This window comes from Hipposideros armiger, unplaced genomic scaffold (genome assembly GCF_001890085.2).
Source record: "Hipposideros armiger isolate ML-2016 unplaced genomic scaffold, ASM189008v1 scaffold_49, whole genome shotgun sequence".
Lineage (NCBI taxonomy): Eukaryota > Metazoa > Chordata > Mammalia > Chiroptera > Hipposideridae > Hipposideros > Hipposideros armiger.
Window position 1 is genome coordinate 4563565 of NW_017731399.1, and position 20111 is coordinate 4583675.

Sequence of the window (20111 nt, forward strand, 5' to 3'; positions counted from 1 at the left end):
TGCTCCCTTTCCAAACTTTCTGTCTTTGCTAGTGATATCATTATTTACCTCAATCTCTGACACTAGGGAACATATAAATCATGGATTTCTCTATTTTCTTCATACCCTCTAATTACTTTTAAGAACAATGGGATTTTAGCATTGGAAGTAACCTTGGCAACCATCAAGTACAGACCCCTCATTGACAGATGGGAAAACTAAAGGCCAAGAGAGGTGAATTGATTTACCCACCAGCTAGCTACTGGTGGTGGAATTAGAATTAAGGTCTAGTTCAGAGCTTTTTCCACTGTGACATTCATTGCCCCATTTACTTATTCATTCACCCATTTAAACATTTATTGAGGGTCTCTTATGTGTCAAGCACTGCTTTAGGTGTTGGGAAATCACCATAATAGTAGCTAACTCTTCTATGAAGCTCATGGAACATCAGACCCTGTTTTAGAGGCCTTCCAAATGTTCACCTACTAACGCTGATAATAACCCTGTGAGATGGGTTTAGTTATTATCCTCATTTTATAAATGAGGGAACCTTTTTCAGGGAACTTTTTGTTGTTGGGGATCCGTAATGTTTCCCTAAAGCTTTTGAATCCATTCTAGATGTCTTTCCTGACTATGAAGCCTTTTTAGAAAACCTGCTCCTCTCAAATAATGCAACCTTCTCAATCAGGCTTCATCAACATAACACCTTTGAGTACTCAGATCCGACTCCTCACCAGGCCCTGCCTCCCTGGCCATTCTACCTCCCCCAGCTGAAGTGCTTAGAGGGAAGGACTGTGTCTTATTCAAATCTGTGACAGAGCAATTGATAGAGGAGGTGATCAGTAAATGTCTCACAGAATCACTAAGATCAATATCACCCTGGGAGTAATAATATCAACCACCACCACGGTTTTTACTGATGCCTTAGTCCGTACCACACACTAAACCTTAATGCATTTCATTTAATCCTAACAAAACAACACAAGGAGAAAAGTACTATTATTATTCTAGTTTTAACATGAGTGTTCTGAGGCATAGAGAGGTGAAGGAACTTGCCTAGATCACACAGCTAATAGAGCTAGTCAACCCTGGGCCCGCTGTGCTGAATTCTTTCTTGGTAAACACTTACTGATTTTCTGACTAAACTGCTTTGGAAATGCTGGAGTACTTCTTAATCCTGCACCTTGACTTCTTCCTCTGATATGCCAAAACTGAGGCACAGGAATTCAAAATAATTGCGTCTTAATGAGAGCCTGATATAAATGATGATTTCTATCCCTGTTTATAACTAAAATTATGGAATGGTGAAAACCTGGAGAGAAAAGGAAATAACGCCTGTTGTATGCGGTGTCAGATGGCCTAAGCTTTATATTCAGGTAAGTATTTTAATCTTCCTTGGGCCCAGTTATCTGATCCCACCACCCTCCCACCCTGACCATTGGCTGGAAAAACATTGGTTTCCACCATCACAAGGGCACACGGCTGCTGCAGGAAACTGAGCTACGATTATTCAAATTCCGAGTTGGGCTTTTGTGACCAGAATTTCAGCTCCAGAAACACATGTTTTATGAGCAGCCAAACGCAGCTCCGGTTCTGAGCCAGAAGCCTTGCTGGACCCACTTATTACACCATTTAGGGCACAGCACAGTTCTGGAGGGCCTCACAGTGGTGCCCGCTGACAGCTGATGAGACCAGCAGAGGGGCCTGCCCTCTATAGAAGGGCCGTTTTCCAAACAAGACACCAAGGACCTTATTAGGCAATGACTTGTCCACATTCCATCCTTAGGACTGCTTTCAATTGCTGGTTACCCCTCCCTCAAACATGTGATCCAAAGTGTGTAGCTTATCACACAGGTCTCCGGGACAGGCTCCTGGGAACACCACTCAGCTCCAGCTGCCTCTGTCATCCTGTGCTAACAACCCTGTAAAGAGCCTTGGGAGAAGCTGCAGGTCTCATCGAGTGTCCCAGTGCTAAGAAGGGCCACTGGGGACTGCCCTAGCAGCTAAGTCAGTGATGAGGAGGCTGTGTAAAGTGGCAGGTGCTAGCTACTGCGATGATGCCATGCATGGGACCATGAAAGGTGCATGGGCCTTGGAGCCACTAAGATCTGAGTTCAAATTCTGTGCCTCTACTGAGTGTCTGATAATCCTCTTTAGTAAAGAACCAGAACCATCAGCAAACATATGCTCAGCGCCAGCTATGCCTCAGGCATGTCCCACGCACTGGGGGATATGAGAATGAATAAGGTGGACCCGCCCCCCGCCTCATGGAGCTTCTAGACAAGTAGAACACAGTGTGATCGGCATGAGGAAGTGGCCTCTCTGGGCCTCAGGTTCTTTATCTGAAGGAGAGGGACAATATAACTTCTTTGGACAATTAGCACACAGAAATATTAAGCAGTCTCTACAGAGAGTATATGACAAGAGACTAACAGAGCCCTGCCTTTATAGAGGTAACTCCCTGTGTACCCAGCTCCCTCCTTCACCCACTCTTTATTTTCCCAGTCCAGGGTAACTTCTATTTCTCTGGTTTATCTCCATTTTACCCTAACTTCCAACTATCAAAAATACTAAGACAATATTACTAGGTCTTAACAAGTCTGTGAGAACAGAAAGGGTCAGGGGGAGGTGGCTCCTTAAACCTGGCCCCCGAGGAACAGTCGTTAGCCACTGTCCTACAGCGTTACTGCAGGATCTTACTTCTCCACAACCTAACATACCGGCCATATAGGCCACTCTTGATAGACTTTTCTTCCTCCCCCACTCCCTTCCAATGGCTGCATCTTTCAGTGTGTTCTGCCTTTCTTCATTACGTGGAACAGGATTAATACGTGTCAACAGTATGAGGAAGGGCGAGGCAGGATAAAGCCCCTCCAGCCAGCCCGTGCACCCTGGTCACCAGACACCAAGCATTGGTTTTCTTACTCCCAGGAGTAACACTCAGTGTGTTCTGTGGTTTCACTGCTCACCATAGTCGGTGTTTTCAGGCTCCCAGCAGTTCGAAGGCCAGAAGTACGGAGCCTGTAAAAGAGCAGAGGTGTCAGGACTCAGAGACATGCTAGCTCTTGCCCTCCTGGGTCTGGGGGCCAGGGTCAGCCCTCTCCTGCCCACAGTGAGGACCCCTCCGTAGGACAGGCTTTGTCCCCATATCCTTCATGCTGACACCACAGCCTACCTCTCTCCTGTTCTTAACACAGAGTAGGCCACTCAACATTTTATTCTAGGTGTTGAGAAATGAATTCAGGTAGGCAAAATAAATGCAAAAATGAGAAACTTAGTTTATAGGATAAAAATTTCTTATCCTGAGATATAATAATGGAAGCCAAACTACAAAAGTCAACTTGGACAGTTTACTGGGCACACAAGCCCCAAGTTCATTTTATCCTTTTGCTACGGGCTGAATTGTGTCTCCCTGCCATCCATCAAATCATATGATGAAGCCCTAACCCCCAGTGTGACTGCATTTGGAGTTAGGAAGTAATTAAGGTTAAACGAGGCCATTAGGGTGGGGCCCTGATCCCATAGTGCCCTTGTAAGAGGAGACACCGATGTGAAAACACAGTAAGAAGTGGCTATCTGAAAGCCAGGATGAGCTTGCTCACCATAAACCAAACCCTACTGGAACCCTGACCTTGGACTTCCTGCCTCCAGAAGTGTGAGAAATAAATACATGTGGTTTAAGCCACTCAGTCTGTGGTATTTTGTTACAGCAGTCCGAGCAGACTAAGATACCCTTGCACCGTGTCTGAAGCACTCTTCTCCCAAACCCTTTGGTTTTGACCTTGACACAACCCCTTTTCCTCTGCCCCAGACCAGATCTAGGACAGGATTTGAGAAAATAAGTGGAAAATGTATGGGAAGGGTTAGTAGGTGGTGAATAGGAACTTCGCACCAGGAAGGTGGCATGATACAGTAGAAGTTCCAGGACTTTGCTATCAGGCTGACCTAGGTTCAAACCAAGGCTGTCTCCTAGATTTACTAAGTGCCCCCTTAATTCTCTGAGCACCTCAGTTTTCCCATTGGTAAAATGGGTGATATTTGCCTCCCAAATGTTTGTTCTTCAGAATAAATGAGGAAACGTGTAAAATGCCCAACAAGTAGTAGGTTCTCCATGAGGGCTTTTTAGTATAATTTAGGTGGAATAGCCCAGACAAACGTTTTCTTGGTTTTTCCAGTGCTGGTGAGAGATAAGGGCTGCTCCCTTAAATACCCTCAGTTTTTGTTTGTTTGTATTTTTAATGTGGTTCTAATCTGAGATCAGATGATGATGAAAAGAAAAGGTTCTTTAGGAAGAGAAGCTGGCAGGCCTACCTGGAAACGATAAAAGGTGCCATCATCCTTCATGGCGAGAACATGGTCCGAGATGGGAAAGACGTAGCCCTGGGCGGCTATAAGGCTTCCCAAGTGGATTGCTTCAACTGCAGGAGTGAGGCATCAGAGAGAGAAGTAATTAGGAAGCTGTCAGAATGCAGGGCTACTTAGCTGAAATATAAGCTTGTGAGAACAGAAAGGCAACCGGAAGTCAACCGTCATCACCCCCAGTAACTCCATGATTGACTGACTGAGTGATAACTTCATATGATTGCATGAGGCTGGGGTGATGTCAATGGTGGGGAAGGATTGCCATGTGTCTGGGATGCCTCTGGATCCCAGCTCTTAGAGTCAGACATTGTTTTAACCTCTCCACATCCCAAGACTTCCAAAAAATGACTAGCTCCATGGTTAAGAGCATGAGTGTTGGTGTAGATAAACTTGTACTTAATGGACATATTTCACGTGAAGTCCTTCACAGTGGCTGGTGCAGGGTAACTGCTCAGTAAGCGCTGGCAGCCCTGATTTATATTTCCATCATTTCTTATCATCCTCAGCAATGAGTATCCAGCCTTACCGCCTACAGAGACTTTGGACTCCTACTGCATTCCCCGCTATGATACCCCACCAGCGATGAGGTGGGCATTACCCTTCTTTTATGACAGAAAGCAAAACATCACTTTTGTGGTGAGCAGTGTAGTGGGAAGTGGTATAGAGAGGCCAATCTGATAAAATATATATATTTACCACAATTAACCTGTAGTTTTGTTACTTTAGCATCAATCATAAATAGGTTCATACAAATCATTAAAAATTTATCTTTATTCTGAGCAGAGCTAAGAAAAAAAATTAATAAATTTAAACTGTTCTACCACACATGATAATCTTTCACAAATATAAAGATGCTCTTCCTGGTAAAAAACTAATTTTTGGACATGGAAATTATTGACATGGACAGGAGTCTCTAGGAATTACTAATTTCATAAGTGTTGAGTTTTTTCAAGTGACTTCTTTGGGCTTTACTTGCAAACTTTTCAAGAGGTTGTATAGAATCCAAGCATTTTCTTTACTTAGATCCACCTATTCCCCTTTAGAAGAGACATATACTTGTAACTGGTGGAATCAATATAAATGGAGTTTTATTTTACTTGCTTTGTGATGGCTAGTTTGCTTTTTAAAGTCAACATGCTGCAAGAATCATGGGTCCGCAAAAAAGGGGACATTTCATCAACTGCAGCTGCTCCTTTACCAGGAAGGCAAGAACAAAATCCAGTAAGAAGGTGACTTTCATGTCACCAATCTAGGAGCTGGAACTCTCACTTCATTCTTTGAGCAAAAGGGATTTTGCTTAGAAATGTGGCAGATGGGAAGAAGGAAGGGAGGGCGGAGAGGAAGTTAGACATGCCTGGCTTCCCAGGGCGTTGGTTTGCTTCATTTCTGCCCTCCTATTCCCAGCTGGTGAATTGTTCTTAACATCTCCTGCTCAACCATTTCTCAGAGGCTCAGACAGTTCCCACACCTGGATGTCCTCCCAAGGGCACTGGAGTATAACAGACCTTCACAGACATGATGCTCATGGTGCTGGACCTTTCATAGAAGCTTCTCAGACGAGGGTCAGAAGATGCCTGAACCTATTCTTCTACCAGCAGCTGGTTTGGGGTTCTCAGAATACTCTGAGAATACGCTCAGAATACTACTGACTACTACTACTATCAATAATAATAAGATATATGTCTATAATACAATGATTATTTTAGAAGGGTGACGAAAACAGTGCTCTTAAAGGAGAAAGGACCACCACGAAGAAAGGTGTTTCTCAGTTTAGCATCATCATCAAAACACTTTAAATACACTGTTGACTTTAAATACATGTGACTAAACTGGCAGAGACTCATTCAGTTTCATTTTTACAAGTGAAGAATCTGAAGTCCAGGCTGCTTAAGGGAAACACGTAGGCTAGCTGGTTTGGGTTCTTTCCTTGAAAGATTAGCACATACAGTTTTCCCCTGTGGATTAAGAACTGGACCAGAATTACGAATTTTCACTTGTCATGAGAGTGGCCATTAATCAAGGTGGTGAAAACAGGCTAGTGTCACTTCTATTAATGACCTGCTTTTCTGGCACTCAGGTTTCTGGCAACTATATTTAATCAAACACTATATAAATCGTATTGTTTCATAGTCAATAGTATATTAGGAGCATCAGATTAAATAAAATACAGGAATGCCTGAGCTGACATACTGACTCCAGCAAGAAATCATAGCTGAAGGTCAGGTACCTAGAAAGGGTACTTGAAAAAAACCTTTAAAAAGCATGGCAATTGGAAGCCATTTAATTTGGGGCAAATGGGTCCCAACCCTAAGAACATCAGAATACATTTGTGGATATTTATAAATACAACATACAGGCATCAAGAATATCAGTTAAGATACGGAGTTCATAATAAATTCATTCAAGTATTAACCTACAACACATGGATCATAAACCACACTTATCTAGAATTTTCATTTTTCTGGAATGCCCCATTTTCTAATCATGCTGTGAAATAAATTTTACTGCTTATTTTCTGGTGGGAGGACAGATTTGGAAATTGTTTTATTGGCCAGGGTTTTGTTGTTGTTTTCTGGTAAGGTTTTCCTAATTGAAATGCACAAATAAAGTTGAAAAAAAAAATCATTCCTTCACTTCTTGCAGAAGCAGAAAACAGAAGGCAACTTAGCAAATAATTAAACATCTTAATTATGGATCAGGCAATCTGATTTTAAGAGCAGGCTCTAGAAGGCTGTTTAGTGACAGCACTACAACTTATCTTTAATTGCTGTGGCTAACGAGAATTCATCTCATTTCACACATTATTGTATTGGGCTCTTCGGCATTCTAAATGGTTGCTCATTTTCTCAAAGGGTGATTTAAATTTAAAGATAGGTGTTCAGTGGAGAAAATAAATTAATTTCATTTGTAAGTAGAGTGATTCCACATTTTGGAATTCACATGTAGAAGCCCAGTTCTCAGGAAGGTAGAAGAATCGAGTCTGGAACTTGGTTATCGGGTGTTTACTGATACCACGGGGGGTCAAGTCAGGGTCAAGGGTCAAGGGTCAAATACCTGGGTCCTCGATGGAAAGGTTCTTCATAAGCCACTGCACAATGTCAGTACCTGCAATGATAAAGCAATTCAACTGAAGACTTCATGGGTGTTAAACCCTGTGGTAGAAGAAACATGTTTACCTAAGAGACGCCTAATTCTAATTAGCACACACCTGGAGAGCTGGGTACTATTGATTTTTCCATCCTAACCAACTCTTTCCACCCATCAGTGCACTTCCATAGTCACAATCCCATTTTTCCAAAAAACATCTACTTCCAATGTCTCAGAATGAACTTGTGTCCACATTTCTGGGGAACCTCTGTAGGGGACTTGCTGTGAATACAGATTTTGATGACTTCCCCAATCAGGCTGGTGAAGTTTTATCACTCCTGGCTCCCACACCATTTCCTGTGGGGAGAGAGGCTCCTCAGCTCCCTACCCTGATTGACAAGGGCTGACCAACACAGGTGACCTCACAGGGTCCTGCAAATAAATCTCTCATTTCTTCTGGCGTGGGCCAACCCTGAAAGACAGTACCCCTGTGTCTGTGGGAGAAACTTCTATGTGTTCACCTGGTCTCTGGGCCATGGCTAGATAACGTTTCCAGACTCGCCTGTAGTTTGGTGTGCAGTGAGTTGTGACAGTGGGATGTGAGTGGACGTGATGTATGCCGCTTCTAGACCTGGACCATAAAAATCCCCTCGTGGCCCTCCATAGCGCCACACATTTCATTCCCCATCTGCTGGCTGCAGGGAGGGGACTTCAAGGGCCCAGGGAGGGCAGAGTCACAATGTAGAGGGAGCCTGGGCTGCTGAACAACCATGAAAACTGATGCCCACTTTGGGCTCTGATGGGATTAAAATTTTGTCTTGTTAAGGGGCTTACCTGTTTTGTCATCTAGTATTATCTTAACTAATTAAACATTTTAAGAGTCAGAAGGGACTTTTAAAGCTCATTTACTCCAACCCCAGACAATACATGAGCCCAATCCACAATACCCTGGAGAAGAGGTGCCGTAATCTCCATTTAGAAAAACCCTCGTACCTAGGAACTCACAAATTGTCCCCTAGCCAGACTGCTCCAGTTACACTGTCTGTGATTTCTCCGAGCAGAAACTCCACTCTCTCTGACCTCCTCTCTTTGGCCTTAGTTTTGTCCTCTGATGATAGAAAAACAAACGCAGACCTTCTTGCTCTGTGAGGCAGTCTGTCTAACACACCATTAACGTCTCCTTGAGTTTCCCCCCTTCCAGATGAAACATGCCTGGATCCCTCAGCTGTTTCCTTGCATGACATGCCCTGGAGTCCTTCACCATTTTGGCCACAATTCTCTGAAGATGTTCCCTTTTATTTTCCTCTCTTTAAAAATGTGGCACCTAGAACCCATGTTCTTAGGGCAGCACGGTTCACATGGGAGTAAAGGAGTCCAATTTCCGGGACGATTCTGAACTTTGAATCAATCCATCTTTGTTAAACCAGTGCAGACCTCTGAAGGCAGCTTTGTCACTTCAGGATGGGATGTGTGATGGAAAACAGCCCGAAAGGGCAATATTTCTAGATATCCGAGTCTTGCCGTGCACCTGAGGCTTGATGGGCAGCAAAGGGACTGCCAATCGCTTTCCTGGGGGGAGCTTCCCAGCTGAAAGACTGGAGAGCTGCACAAGGTTTCAACTATTGCCCTTTTCCCCAGAATTAAAGTTTCTCAGAAATTTGACTGGTTGCCCGAAGCGAGACCAGTGTAAGCCTGAGTGCCTAGATATTTTGTTTCTCTCTGGCTTTCTGGAAGGTCAGTGAAACCTACACAGTTACCTACCTGGGCCCCATCCGACTCTGTGTGTGCTCCCCACAAGACCAGCCACCACTGACATGGTTTTGCAAGTGTCCTCCCCTCCCCCCACCCATTTCAACCTCCAAAGCAAGACTTCTAAGCTTTTTTCCACTGGTGCTCTGGGCTGGCATCTATGAGCTAAACTTTAGATCCGAAACACTCCTATTCATTCACATTCTTTGAGAGAAGGGGGAGAGTAGGTCTGTGTGTACTTGTGAGCGTGCTTACATTTCCTCCAAATTATACAAGTTCAACATTTGTCCTAGGAAATGAAGAACAAAGCAGAAATCAAATAAGAACTGTAATCCCAAGTTGGGGGTGGGGGAGAGACTCTAACCTGTTTTTTCCTCAAAAGAAAAATAGTTCTTTTTTGTGGGTTGCCTAGAAACGGAGAGGTTTCCAGCATCAGCAACAGCTCTCCCCCGGGCAGGCGGATTATCTTTCTGCTGAGCTGGCTGAACCATTATTTATCACCTGCCAAGATTGATTACTCACCCTGGGACAATGACAGCCCTTCCTTTCCCCTGTTAATTACTGTCATCATTAATATCCATGTCACTAATTAGTATTCATTCACATTGAAACTCCTTCCTTGCTGTCATATCCGCTCCCCCTCCACCCCACCCCAACCTTCAGCATCATTGTCTGGGTTTCTGCCCCCTTTTGGCTTCATGCGCCCAGTGTCTGGCCTAATTGTCTCCCTAGTCCACCAGGCCTGGGTTTGTATTCACAGAGCTGAAAGGCCCCATTTAAGCACTTTCTTTTTTTTTTTTTGGTAAAGAAGGGAAAGCCACAAAGGCCCCTTTTCACTGTGGGGACCACAGGCCTGGGCTTCCTGTCCCTGGTGCAGCCACCATGACAGTCAGTGTCTTCATCTGGGGACCTGTGTGACCGTCCCCAGCCCCTGGTGAGGGCCCGGCTGCTGCCCGTGGCTGTCCTGGGCCACTGCCCTCAATGTGCAGCAGCGCCCACCTCCCACCACCCGTCACACGCTGCTGCCACAAAAATGCGGTGGACACTCTCATTCTGGGCGTGGGGGATTCTAGGCTTCTGAGGACTAATCCAGGAGGGGCCAGCCTCCAGCCTGGTGGCAGAAAGGAAATCGTTGCATGCTCATGTTCAGCCCCAGGAAGGGAAGTTAGGAAGGGAAATCTGTCAAAATATCATGTCCTTTAAAAGACCTACAATTATTACACTGTAGAGTCAGACAAGAAGAGTGCAAATCACCATGAGGAGAACGCACGAGTCTTCTTCTCTTTTTCTTTTCTTCCTTTTTTCTTCCCTCCCCCAATCATTCTTTCCTTCCTAGTCTAAAAAGAATTTGAAGCAGATTATTTTTCTGTTTTCTCCAAAATTAATTGTGGCCCTTTGTCATCACTATTGGATTCTAGTTCTTATTATAGTCATGTTGTCCTGCCAAGGACTTAAAGTCAATATAAAAACACTAGGGACCAATGTGGGATAGTCACCCTTTATTCCCACAGGTCCTAAAACACTTGGCTTAAAGTTTTCTTTTTGAGGCTAATTTATCAACATATATTCCAGGGATATCCATGAAATACACCAGAGGACACCTGAAACATTTCTCCACAACATGAGTGGTTTATTAGTATATTTAAGTATATATTTATTATATGCAGCTATGCTTTATGTTTCTATATGTATTGTATATATGCATTTCAATTATGTCTTTTATATGTATATAATTATGTTTCTTGGAAGGGCGTTTGGACACAACTCAAAAGTACTCTAGAAGGGGACTGAATAAATAAATTGTGGTTCATCCTACAATAAATATTATTGAACACTTACTGTATACAAGATGAAAAAGTATATTGAGAACAGTATGTGCTTTAGAATGACATTTTTACAATAGAAGACACATATTTGTATTTATACTCTACTAATTACATATGTATGGATATATACAGATATGCAGAAGAAAAGTTCTGGAAGTATATTTAAACTGCTAACTTTAGATTATCTTGGGGAGAGGGGTGAGTCACATTACGGGAAATTTCTACTGTTTACATTTCCTTATGATTTGGCGTTCCTAGAACGTTAGTATATTGCTTTTGCACTGAGAAAATACTTCTGATTTTAAAGAGCAGAGAAGGAAGAATTGGCCTCTGAAACTAAAGTGGAGAGGGTGTGGAGAATGGGGTTACAGATACTGAGTAGAGAGGATTTGGGGAACTTTGAATGGCCCCCTGCTGGCCCCTGGGGCCTGGGCATTTTCTGTTCCCCAGGGAAAGGGCAGCAGGGAAAGAAGTCAGGACTCACAAAGCTGTCTTTTTCCTGAGGAGTAAAGAGTGGGAGGCTCACCATGTGCCTCAAGTTGGTCACTCTCTCTGGCCATCTGTGGCCCCGGAGCCTCAGAGTGGCCTTCTGTAGACTCTACGGGGCTGTTCACCACAACCCTGGACTGAGGGTGACAACCTGACTCCTCCTTGTTTACTTGGGTAGAGTGAGACTCAGGGATCTCTCCCTGGTGACTTCCCAAGTTACTCTAGACCAGTTCAAACTAGATTTGGCCAAGCTGGTAAGATCTTCTAATACTTTGGGGTATTCTTTTTCTGGTTTGGAGGAGACCCTTAATATGAAAGGGTTCTATTTTGGGTTTTCTTTTTAGGCATTTGAAGCTCCTCTGAAGATTTGGGGATACCTGGAACCTCCTCCCAAATAAGTCAGAATTCAACCAGATCCTACTATGAAACACTTCCCCCATTCTTCCCAAAGTATTGTATCAATCTGAGCCTAAATTAGATCATGAGAACTTGATAAAAGATTGGTTCTAGTCACCTGCAAATTTCAACTTACCTGAAACTTGGTAGCTTATATATCATAGCGCAGAGAGCTGAAGTAATGGATAACTTACTTATCAACCCTCACCACCAGGGAAAGACACTACCCTTTGAGCAAACTGCTTCTGGAGCCCAACAAAGACAAGATGGTTACCACTGTGAGCGAGCTCACGGTACCCCGCAGTCAAGGTTATAACTCAGTCCACCATTGGGTTCTCACATACCTGCCAAGGTCTCAGCTGCATCTGTGAATGAATAGGGCAGCTTTATGCCACCTCATCACGCATGTAGGTGCCATGTGCTGGAAAACACTCATTAAGGGGAAGCAACATGCCCGAATGCCCATTTTGTACCAGGCCAGGGCTGCGCACTTGACCCTGTTATCACATTATCATCTTGATAATAATTGTGTAAAATATAATAACTATTATACCCATTTTATTTTCATTTATGTATTTTTTTCTAAAGATTTTTATTGGGAATTTGGGGGATGGGAACAGCGCTGGGGAATTGGGGGAAGGGGAACAGACAAGTTGCTGTCCTTTTGTTCTTCAGTCTAGTTGTGGAGCCTACGCCCTCGCCGGCGACTCACGGCAGCCCAGCTCCAGGTTGAGCTGTTGTTCAGCATCTTAGCTGTAGAGGGCAGAGTTACTGGCCCTCATATGTGGGATCCGAACCAGGGCCCTCTGGCGTCCCAAGCCAGTTCTTAACCAACGTGCCACTCGGCCAGCCCTATTATACCCATTTTAAAGATTAGACCCAGAGAGGCCCAAGGACATGTACTAGCACCTATTCGAGCCAAAGTTGCAATCCAGGCAATCCCATGCTAAATACTATTTCCACTATACCATTCTGCCTCTCTCATCTCTGAATAACTTCCTGGATACTATACAGAAGAATAATTGAAAGAGTTATATTCTTTACTCAATTTTTTTCTGAAGCATTCATTTAGTGATGATAATAATTACTACTATATGCTATTTAGCTAATAATTTATTGAGCACTTTCTATAGTCCAGGCTTTGGGATGATCCTACTATAATAATCCTATGATATAAATAGATTATTTCCTTTTTGCAGATAAATCGAAGAACACTCTAGTAGGACAGTCTTTACAGTTTTAGACCTTTCTTTTATGCCTTAATTAGAAAAACAATAAAAAATGCCACGGTTAGCAGAGAAAGCAAGAGGAACTGCTAAACTGAGCTTTGGAGGGTGGGCACAGTGAGTAGCTGGCAGTAAGACAGAAGGAAATATAGCTGGAAGGACTAGTGTGATGAAAGGCTGAGTGGCATTTTTGAGGAGTATCGATCAGTCAATGGGCTTGAGTTTTTCCAAGGAAGAGCATGAGAATTTCACAGATACACACTTGCTTGCCAAGCATATGAAGCAATAAAGCACAGTGTTTATAAAGACAGACAGACTTGAGTTCAATTCATGTTATGTCATTTACAAACTATGTGACCCTGGGCAGGTCCCTTAACCATCACCCGCCCAATCTCCATTTCTTCAAGGGTCAACTGGGGAAAATACCACCCACTTACAGGATAAAATATGATCATATATATGAAGCCCTCACCACAAAGCCTGGCCCACGGTTTTGCTGAAATGGCCTGTTTATTATGAGGTCACCTACCTGTTTTGTGCTTTCATTTCCTCATATGAAAACGAAGACAATAATGAAGGACCTGCTGCATAGGTCGGAGGGTTAAAGAAAGGCTGTGTGTGCAATGCCAGCTAGCACAGTGCCTCATACAGAATACGCACGGACACACATTAGTTACTGATACAGCCCATGGGTTGGGAAACTTGTACTGGGGCCAAGTGTCTAACCAAGTCATCTGCACGGCTGGGAGAAATAGCAGACACTTGAAATTCTCTCTCTCTTTTTTGTTAAAGTTTTTATTGAGGAATGGGGGAAGGGAACAGTGTTGGGGAATTGGGGAAGGGGAACATTGTGTTTTTCCAGGACCCATCAGCTCCAAGTCAAGTTGTTGTCCTTTAATCTTAGTTGTGGAGGGTGCAAGCTCAGCTCCAAGTCCAGTTGCCGCTTTCAATCTAGCTGTGTGTATGTGGGGGGGGGGTGGAGGTGCAGCCCACCATCCCATGCAGGAGTCCAACCGGCAACCTTGTTAGGAGTACGTGCTCTCACCAGCTGAGCCATCCTGCCACCTGTTGGCAGCTTAGCAGCAGCTCAGCTCGGGCACAGCTCACTGGCCCATGTGGGAATCAAACTGGCAACCCTGTTGCTCAGAGCTTGTGCTCTAACCAACTGAGCCACTCAGCTGGCCCAGAAACTTGAAATTCTTGTGTTATTTGCCTGCTTTTCCATTTTAGGCCTTAGAGAATCTCAAATGTCTTCTGATGCTTTTCGGAATGGGTCTGCAGCTGATGGATAGCTTGTTGGGCAGAAGGAGAAACAGAGGATGGAGTGGCAGCAGGCAAGCTTAAGAAGCCCGATGGGGCCTCACTGAGGGAGTAGGACCCCTTCCTGGCAGCTTTTCTGGCCCTGCTCCTCTGGAGTACATTTCCTGGGAAGTGAGGGCAGAAAGCAAAGCAGGTGCTCTCATCCCACTGTCATTCAGTGGAACATAACAAACTGAGCATCATTCTGGTTCTCTGGTCAACTTTATATCCTCTTCTCCATCCCTTCTCTCCTCTTCTATAGCAGGGACCACCTTTCCACTCCCAGAATGCACCTTGCTCCATCCTATTCTGGGGCCTTTGCATATGCTGTCCCTGGGCCAGTAACATGCTCCCCTTTCTCCAGTCCACCTTTGCCTCTCGCTGACTCCTGCAGTCCTTTGGCCCTAATTTCTCAGAAAAGGCTGCACTGTTCTTCACACCAGGTCCAGGTCCTCTGGCTTTCACTTTTAGAGAAGGGGGTTCCTTCTCTTTGGAGCACTTACTTCAGTTGATCATTGTCTACTTCCCACTCTGTATTAGTTTCCTGGGGCTGCCGTAACAAAGTACCACAAACTGAGAGGCTTAAACAACAGAAATTTATTGTCTCACAGTTCTGAAGGCCTGAAGTCCCAGATCCAGATGCCGGCAGGGTTGGTTCATGAGGGCTGTGAGGGAGAACCGGTTCCATGCCCCTCCCATAGCTTCTGGCAGGCTTTGGTGTTCCTTGGCTTGTAGTTATACTCAAATATACATCCTATAATATGTATCCATCCATATGGACATATTCACTACATTTAAAACATTTCTCTCAATTTTTTGCAACCCATGGAAACTTCACCAACCCTGGGTGAGCATGTTGCATCCACTGCTTTAGATGAAAGATTCAGGGTTTTTCTTCCATGAACATTGTCTTCTTTCAAAAGTTACAATTTTTTTTTTCTTGTAAAAAGAAATCTCAACAGATACCCAAGCAGGACTGCCTTAGCCAGTCCTACCCAGGCCCAGCCAGGACCACCTCCCTTAAGGTCTTCTTGCAGGCCAGGCAGATCGGCTTGCAGACCTCCAGGGAGGTGTGGCAGCTGTGCCCCACAGCGCCCCTCAGCCCACACAGCAGGGACAATCAGCTAACGGAAAACCCCTGGTGGGCTTTCTCCCCCATCCAACCCCGCACCCCAGCCTCCTCCTGCTCCGACTCTGCCTTCCCCGTTCTCTGAAATGTAAAGCTTCCGTGTGCATTATGAAAAATAATAGGGGGCAGGAGACCAGGCGAGGTTATTACCAACTCATAAATCAACCGGGAGGCTCCGAGGGTTGTGGTGAGGCGTTCGGGATGGGCTCCCCCGGATTGTTATCTCACCCCAGCCCCCACGATTGATTCACAACCTCATAACACTCCTGCGTCCGGATCCCAAGTCTTCTATCTAATTGTCAGCAGCCCCACACATGATTTGTAAGAGGGTGTGGGCAGCAGCGGCTGACGTGGGGGTGGAGGAGAGATTAGTTTTGTCAATCAAAAGCGGTCCAGGGTGAGGTGGAGAGCGTTGGGGATTTAGCCCGATGATCAGTTTATTAAAGGGAAGGCTGCCTGTGGCTGCACCGATTGGGCCCAGTGCAGGGAAATGGAAGATAGCAGCCATTGTGGGTAAGGCCTCTGTTGCCTGAGTGTGGCTGCCACTGACGACTGCCTTCCACTCCTTCCAAAGGCAGAAATGAAAAACAAATCAGCAGAGTTGTGGCTTTGGAGAGGAATGATCTAATGTCAGGGGTCCAGGAGCAGCAGAGAGCATTATAAATATTTTGAAAGCTGCTGAGCATTTCCAGGAGGGCGGAGGGGACCCAGTGACTGGAAGGCGTCAGGGGCTTCATCACCTTCCCGTGTTGTCTAATGATCATCTCATTTGTGCACATTTGAATCTAAAGTGTGGTTCATGAACATTTTACATTTAAATTAATCTGTGGGGCTAAGGCCTTCTTAAGAGAAGCGGAGGGGAGAGTCAAAAGGTAAACTTTCCAACACCCAGGTCTGCAGGCTGCAGTCGCTTACCGGGAATCTCACCACAGTACTAGGGCAGTAACATTGACACGCGTCCACAGCATGTCTTGAGGCTGAAGTCTGCAAAGCACACCAGACATCTGCCTTCACCTTGGAACTGGTGATGCGTGCACAGCAGGAAGCATGAGCAAGCCGGGTTTCAAGCAGAGTCTGGGACATACAGCATCTTGGGCAAAATCTGCTTTGGTGTCACACTAATTCCAGCTCTAGTTCCCCAGAGTTCTGGCTTGGTGTAATGAACTTGCTTTTAGTAATCAGACAGATCTGGGTTCAAATCCTGGCTCTGCCGCTTGCTAGCACATCACTTTGGACGAGTTACTCAACCACTCTCAGTCCAAAATTACCCACTTGTAAAATGGGGCCAATCACAGAATCTACCTCAGATTTTGGTGTATTAAAATAAGGAAATGGAGGCCGGCCAAGTAGCTCCGTTGGTTAAGAATTAGCTTAAGAGCGCAAGCTCTGAGCAACGGGGCTGCCGGTTCGATTCTCACATGGGCTAGTGACGCTGCACCTGAGCTGAGCTGCCGCTGAGCTGTCAATAGATGGCAGGACGACTCAGCTGGTGAGAGCATGTGGTCCTAACAAAAAGACTGCCTGTTCGATGGTGGGCTACGCCCACCTGCAGCTAAGACTGAACTCGGCATCTTGAGCTGAGCTGCCACCTGGATGGCTCAGTGGATAAAGCATGAGCTCTTAACAACAAGGCTGCTGGTTCGACTCCCGCATGGGATGGTGGCTACGCCCACCCACAACTAAGATTGTTACACAACACCTTGAGCTTAGAGGCCACAAGCTGTCAACAGGCAGCCAGATGGCGACTGGCGTTCTCCACAACTAAGATTGAAGAACAACAACTTGGCTGGTCCCCTTCCCCAATTCCCCCATTTTTTTTTTTTAAATAAGGAAATGGAGGTAGACACTTGACACAGTCCCTGGCACTGACCAGGCACACCAATAAATGTTTGTTACTCTCCTTCCTTTCCACTTAAAATTCCTGTACACCCTCCATCTGCCCACAGTGGAATCTGGCTTGGCGCCGATCTCCTGGGCAGAGATCCTCAGGCTGGGTCAGGCCTTTCTCCTCCTCGTCCCCAGGCCTAGGCTGCAGGCCTCATGGACAGTTCACAGCTTGCTCTAGCTTGGTTCTTTCAAGTTTCTCGGTTTCATTCAGAAAGATCAGCCCATCTTTTCAATAATTGGTCTGGGATTTTCTCTATCAGCAGAGGATCTACTCCCAGATCAATTTCCAGTTCTTGAGGCAAAACATCAGAAGAACCCCAAGGAACCCTGAGGTCTCTCCTCCATCCTAGTTACGGCCAAGCCCTTAGTCTGGCTTCTCCCATGGGAGCGGCCAGGAGGCAGGTAGCCTGAGTGTGAACCCGGGCCTCCCTCTCACAGCTCTGTGACCTTGCCCTTTCTACACTTCAATTTCTATATGATAAAAACACACTGAGAGCACGAACATGAGGATAATGCTCGTAAGAGGCTCAGCCCCTTGTCCTTCAGCACACAGTAAATGATCAGTAAATGTTGACTTTACCATTCTTATCATTGCTATTATTCCGACCGGAACATTTTCATTCATTTACCTGCAATGACGAATAAGACAGCTCTGTCCTTAAATAAACAGGTGCATGAATGTGTAGCAAGGGCCCTGACTGGAGTATTTGTGGGGTGCTATGGGGCCAGAGACAGGGAGTATCTAATTCCAGCTGCCTGCCCCACTGTCAGGAAAAGGTTCACAGGGAGGGAGGTGCTTAGGATCCATGGCAAACAGTGGGAAAAGATAGACTGGGGAGGGAAGTATTGGATGAAGAGTCAAAAACAAACAGAGCAGCCTGACGCAACCACACTAATAGCACCATGTGACATCTAACATTTATATCCAGGTCAAGGTGGGTCAAACAGCAACTCCCTGAGACAGGGGAAAAGGGTCCTAGGCGGGTGACATCACCAGCGTGCTCTGGCACCATCTACGTGCAAAGCACTGCACCAGACACCAAGGGCCAAGATCCAAGCATGAATCAGAAAAAGAGCCGGGCTTAAGAGCTGAAGGGAAATGACCTCAGAGCTGCTGAGCAATGATCTCATGCTTTCCCGGCATCAGGAAGCTGGCCTTTCCCTCCATCCCTGTTCTCAGCCTGGGCCTCATGGCCCCTGCTGTCACTGCTGAACCCTCGCTGCAGTCGGTCTCGTAGGTGGTGCGCTGAGGGCTCAGGCTGCAGCCTCTGCACCTCTGCTGCCCGTCACTGTCCTGGACCCCTCTCAGATGCCTTCAGCAAGGACTCCAAACCCAGAAGGGCTCATGTACAGGACAGCAGAACACTGCTGTCTCCCCACCTCCCCATCTTTCTGGGGAGGGCCAGTGGCTTTGGGCTTCTCGGGGCGCCACTGGACCTCTTCTCCTGGACTCCACCCTGGACAACAGCCCTGAGTGCTGAGGGCAGACAGCTGGGCAGTCGGAGGGTGTGGAGGTGTTGACGACCATGAAACAGAAGCAGTGTCAGGAGTGACAGGAGCTGGTCAGAGGTCTGTGTGTGCTGACCCTGCTGAGGGCCGGTGAGGGCCCTGGATAACCAGAGGGCCAGCAGGACGCTACTCACTGCTCCGGTCATCAGTGAGACACCAGGGATCTGTCCACACGGCCCACCATCCCTGCGCCACTCTGCCCTCCTGAAGTCCCTAAGTCCTTTTCTTCTTTGGGTATTTAGGTGAGGGATCGGAGCCCAGCTTCGGAGGACTTGAGGGAAGAGTGAAGCCAGCCACCTGAGATGAGCGGGAGCTGTTAGAGTTTACAGTTCAGACCTCCACACCTGCCTTTTCCAGGTTTTGCAGGCCAGGTCCTCAAATCGATAACACTCACATGCAGGGCGAGGGAGGGACACTGAGGGAGGGAATGAGGTCCCTGTGTCCTGCAGGGGCTGGCTTCCCCCTCCTTATGTCCCCAGTCTCTGATTCCAGCCCTCGCTCGCCTCCCGACAGACAAGTTACACTCCTCACCCCACACCTCAACATCCGTGCCCAGTGCTTGCCCATCCCTTATTAGCACACATGCTGCCCGCGCATACACATCCACACTTACCCACGCACACACTCACACACACACATTCACACCCACTCAATACCTGTAACACACACTCAATCACACACATATGCACACACACACACACACACACACACACACACACATACACGCGAACCCTCTCCTATTTCAATGACGTCTAATTACTTCTGTACTATGTCCGCACCCCTGAAATCCTGAAAAATGACAAAAAGAAGCTTAGAGTTTACAATTTGTGAGGACAAATTTTGAGGAAAGAACCTGTGAGAAACCTGAGTAATACAGGGTGGGCCAAATCTCAGCACTACTCCTATGATCGGTGGCTGTGAGTGCACTTGCTAGAAACAACTAGAAATAATCTCCACTGCCTGATGCAGCAGCTGGTGAGGAAAAGAGGACTGAACTCAGCTGGGGAAGGGAGAAGCGCATGCACTCGTCTTCAAGATGCAGAACACGTTTCCTCTTGCAAGCGTCTAGACCGTTGTGGTCCTCTGTAGTGAAGGGGTGGTCTTGGAGCTGAGGGGCAGAAGGATGGGGTCTCAGATGGGACAAGGAAGGCAAGAAAGGAAAGTGTGAGTGCT

At 46.0% G+C, this 20111-nt stretch overlaps 1 protein-coding gene across 11 annotated transcripts in view; it reads right to left on the reverse strand.

The window, feature by feature from the left end:
* RGS6 (regulator of G protein signaling 6) overlaps positions 1-20111 on the reverse strand; it is a 490473-nt gene that overhangs the window by 87084 nt on the left and 383278 nt on the right. For all 11 annotated transcript variants that reach the window (XM_019640416.1, XM_019640419.1, XM_019640410.1 and 8 more), the window contains 3 exons: positions 7396-7446; positions 4291-4397; positions 2949-3000 (listed from right to left, as the gene is read on the reverse strand). In XM_019640416.1, the coding sequence (XP_019495961.1) occupies positions 2949-3000; positions 4291-4397; positions 7396-7446 (210 nt within the window). The remainder of the gene's footprint in view (positions 1-2948; positions 3001-4290; positions 4398-7395; positions 7447-20111) is intronic.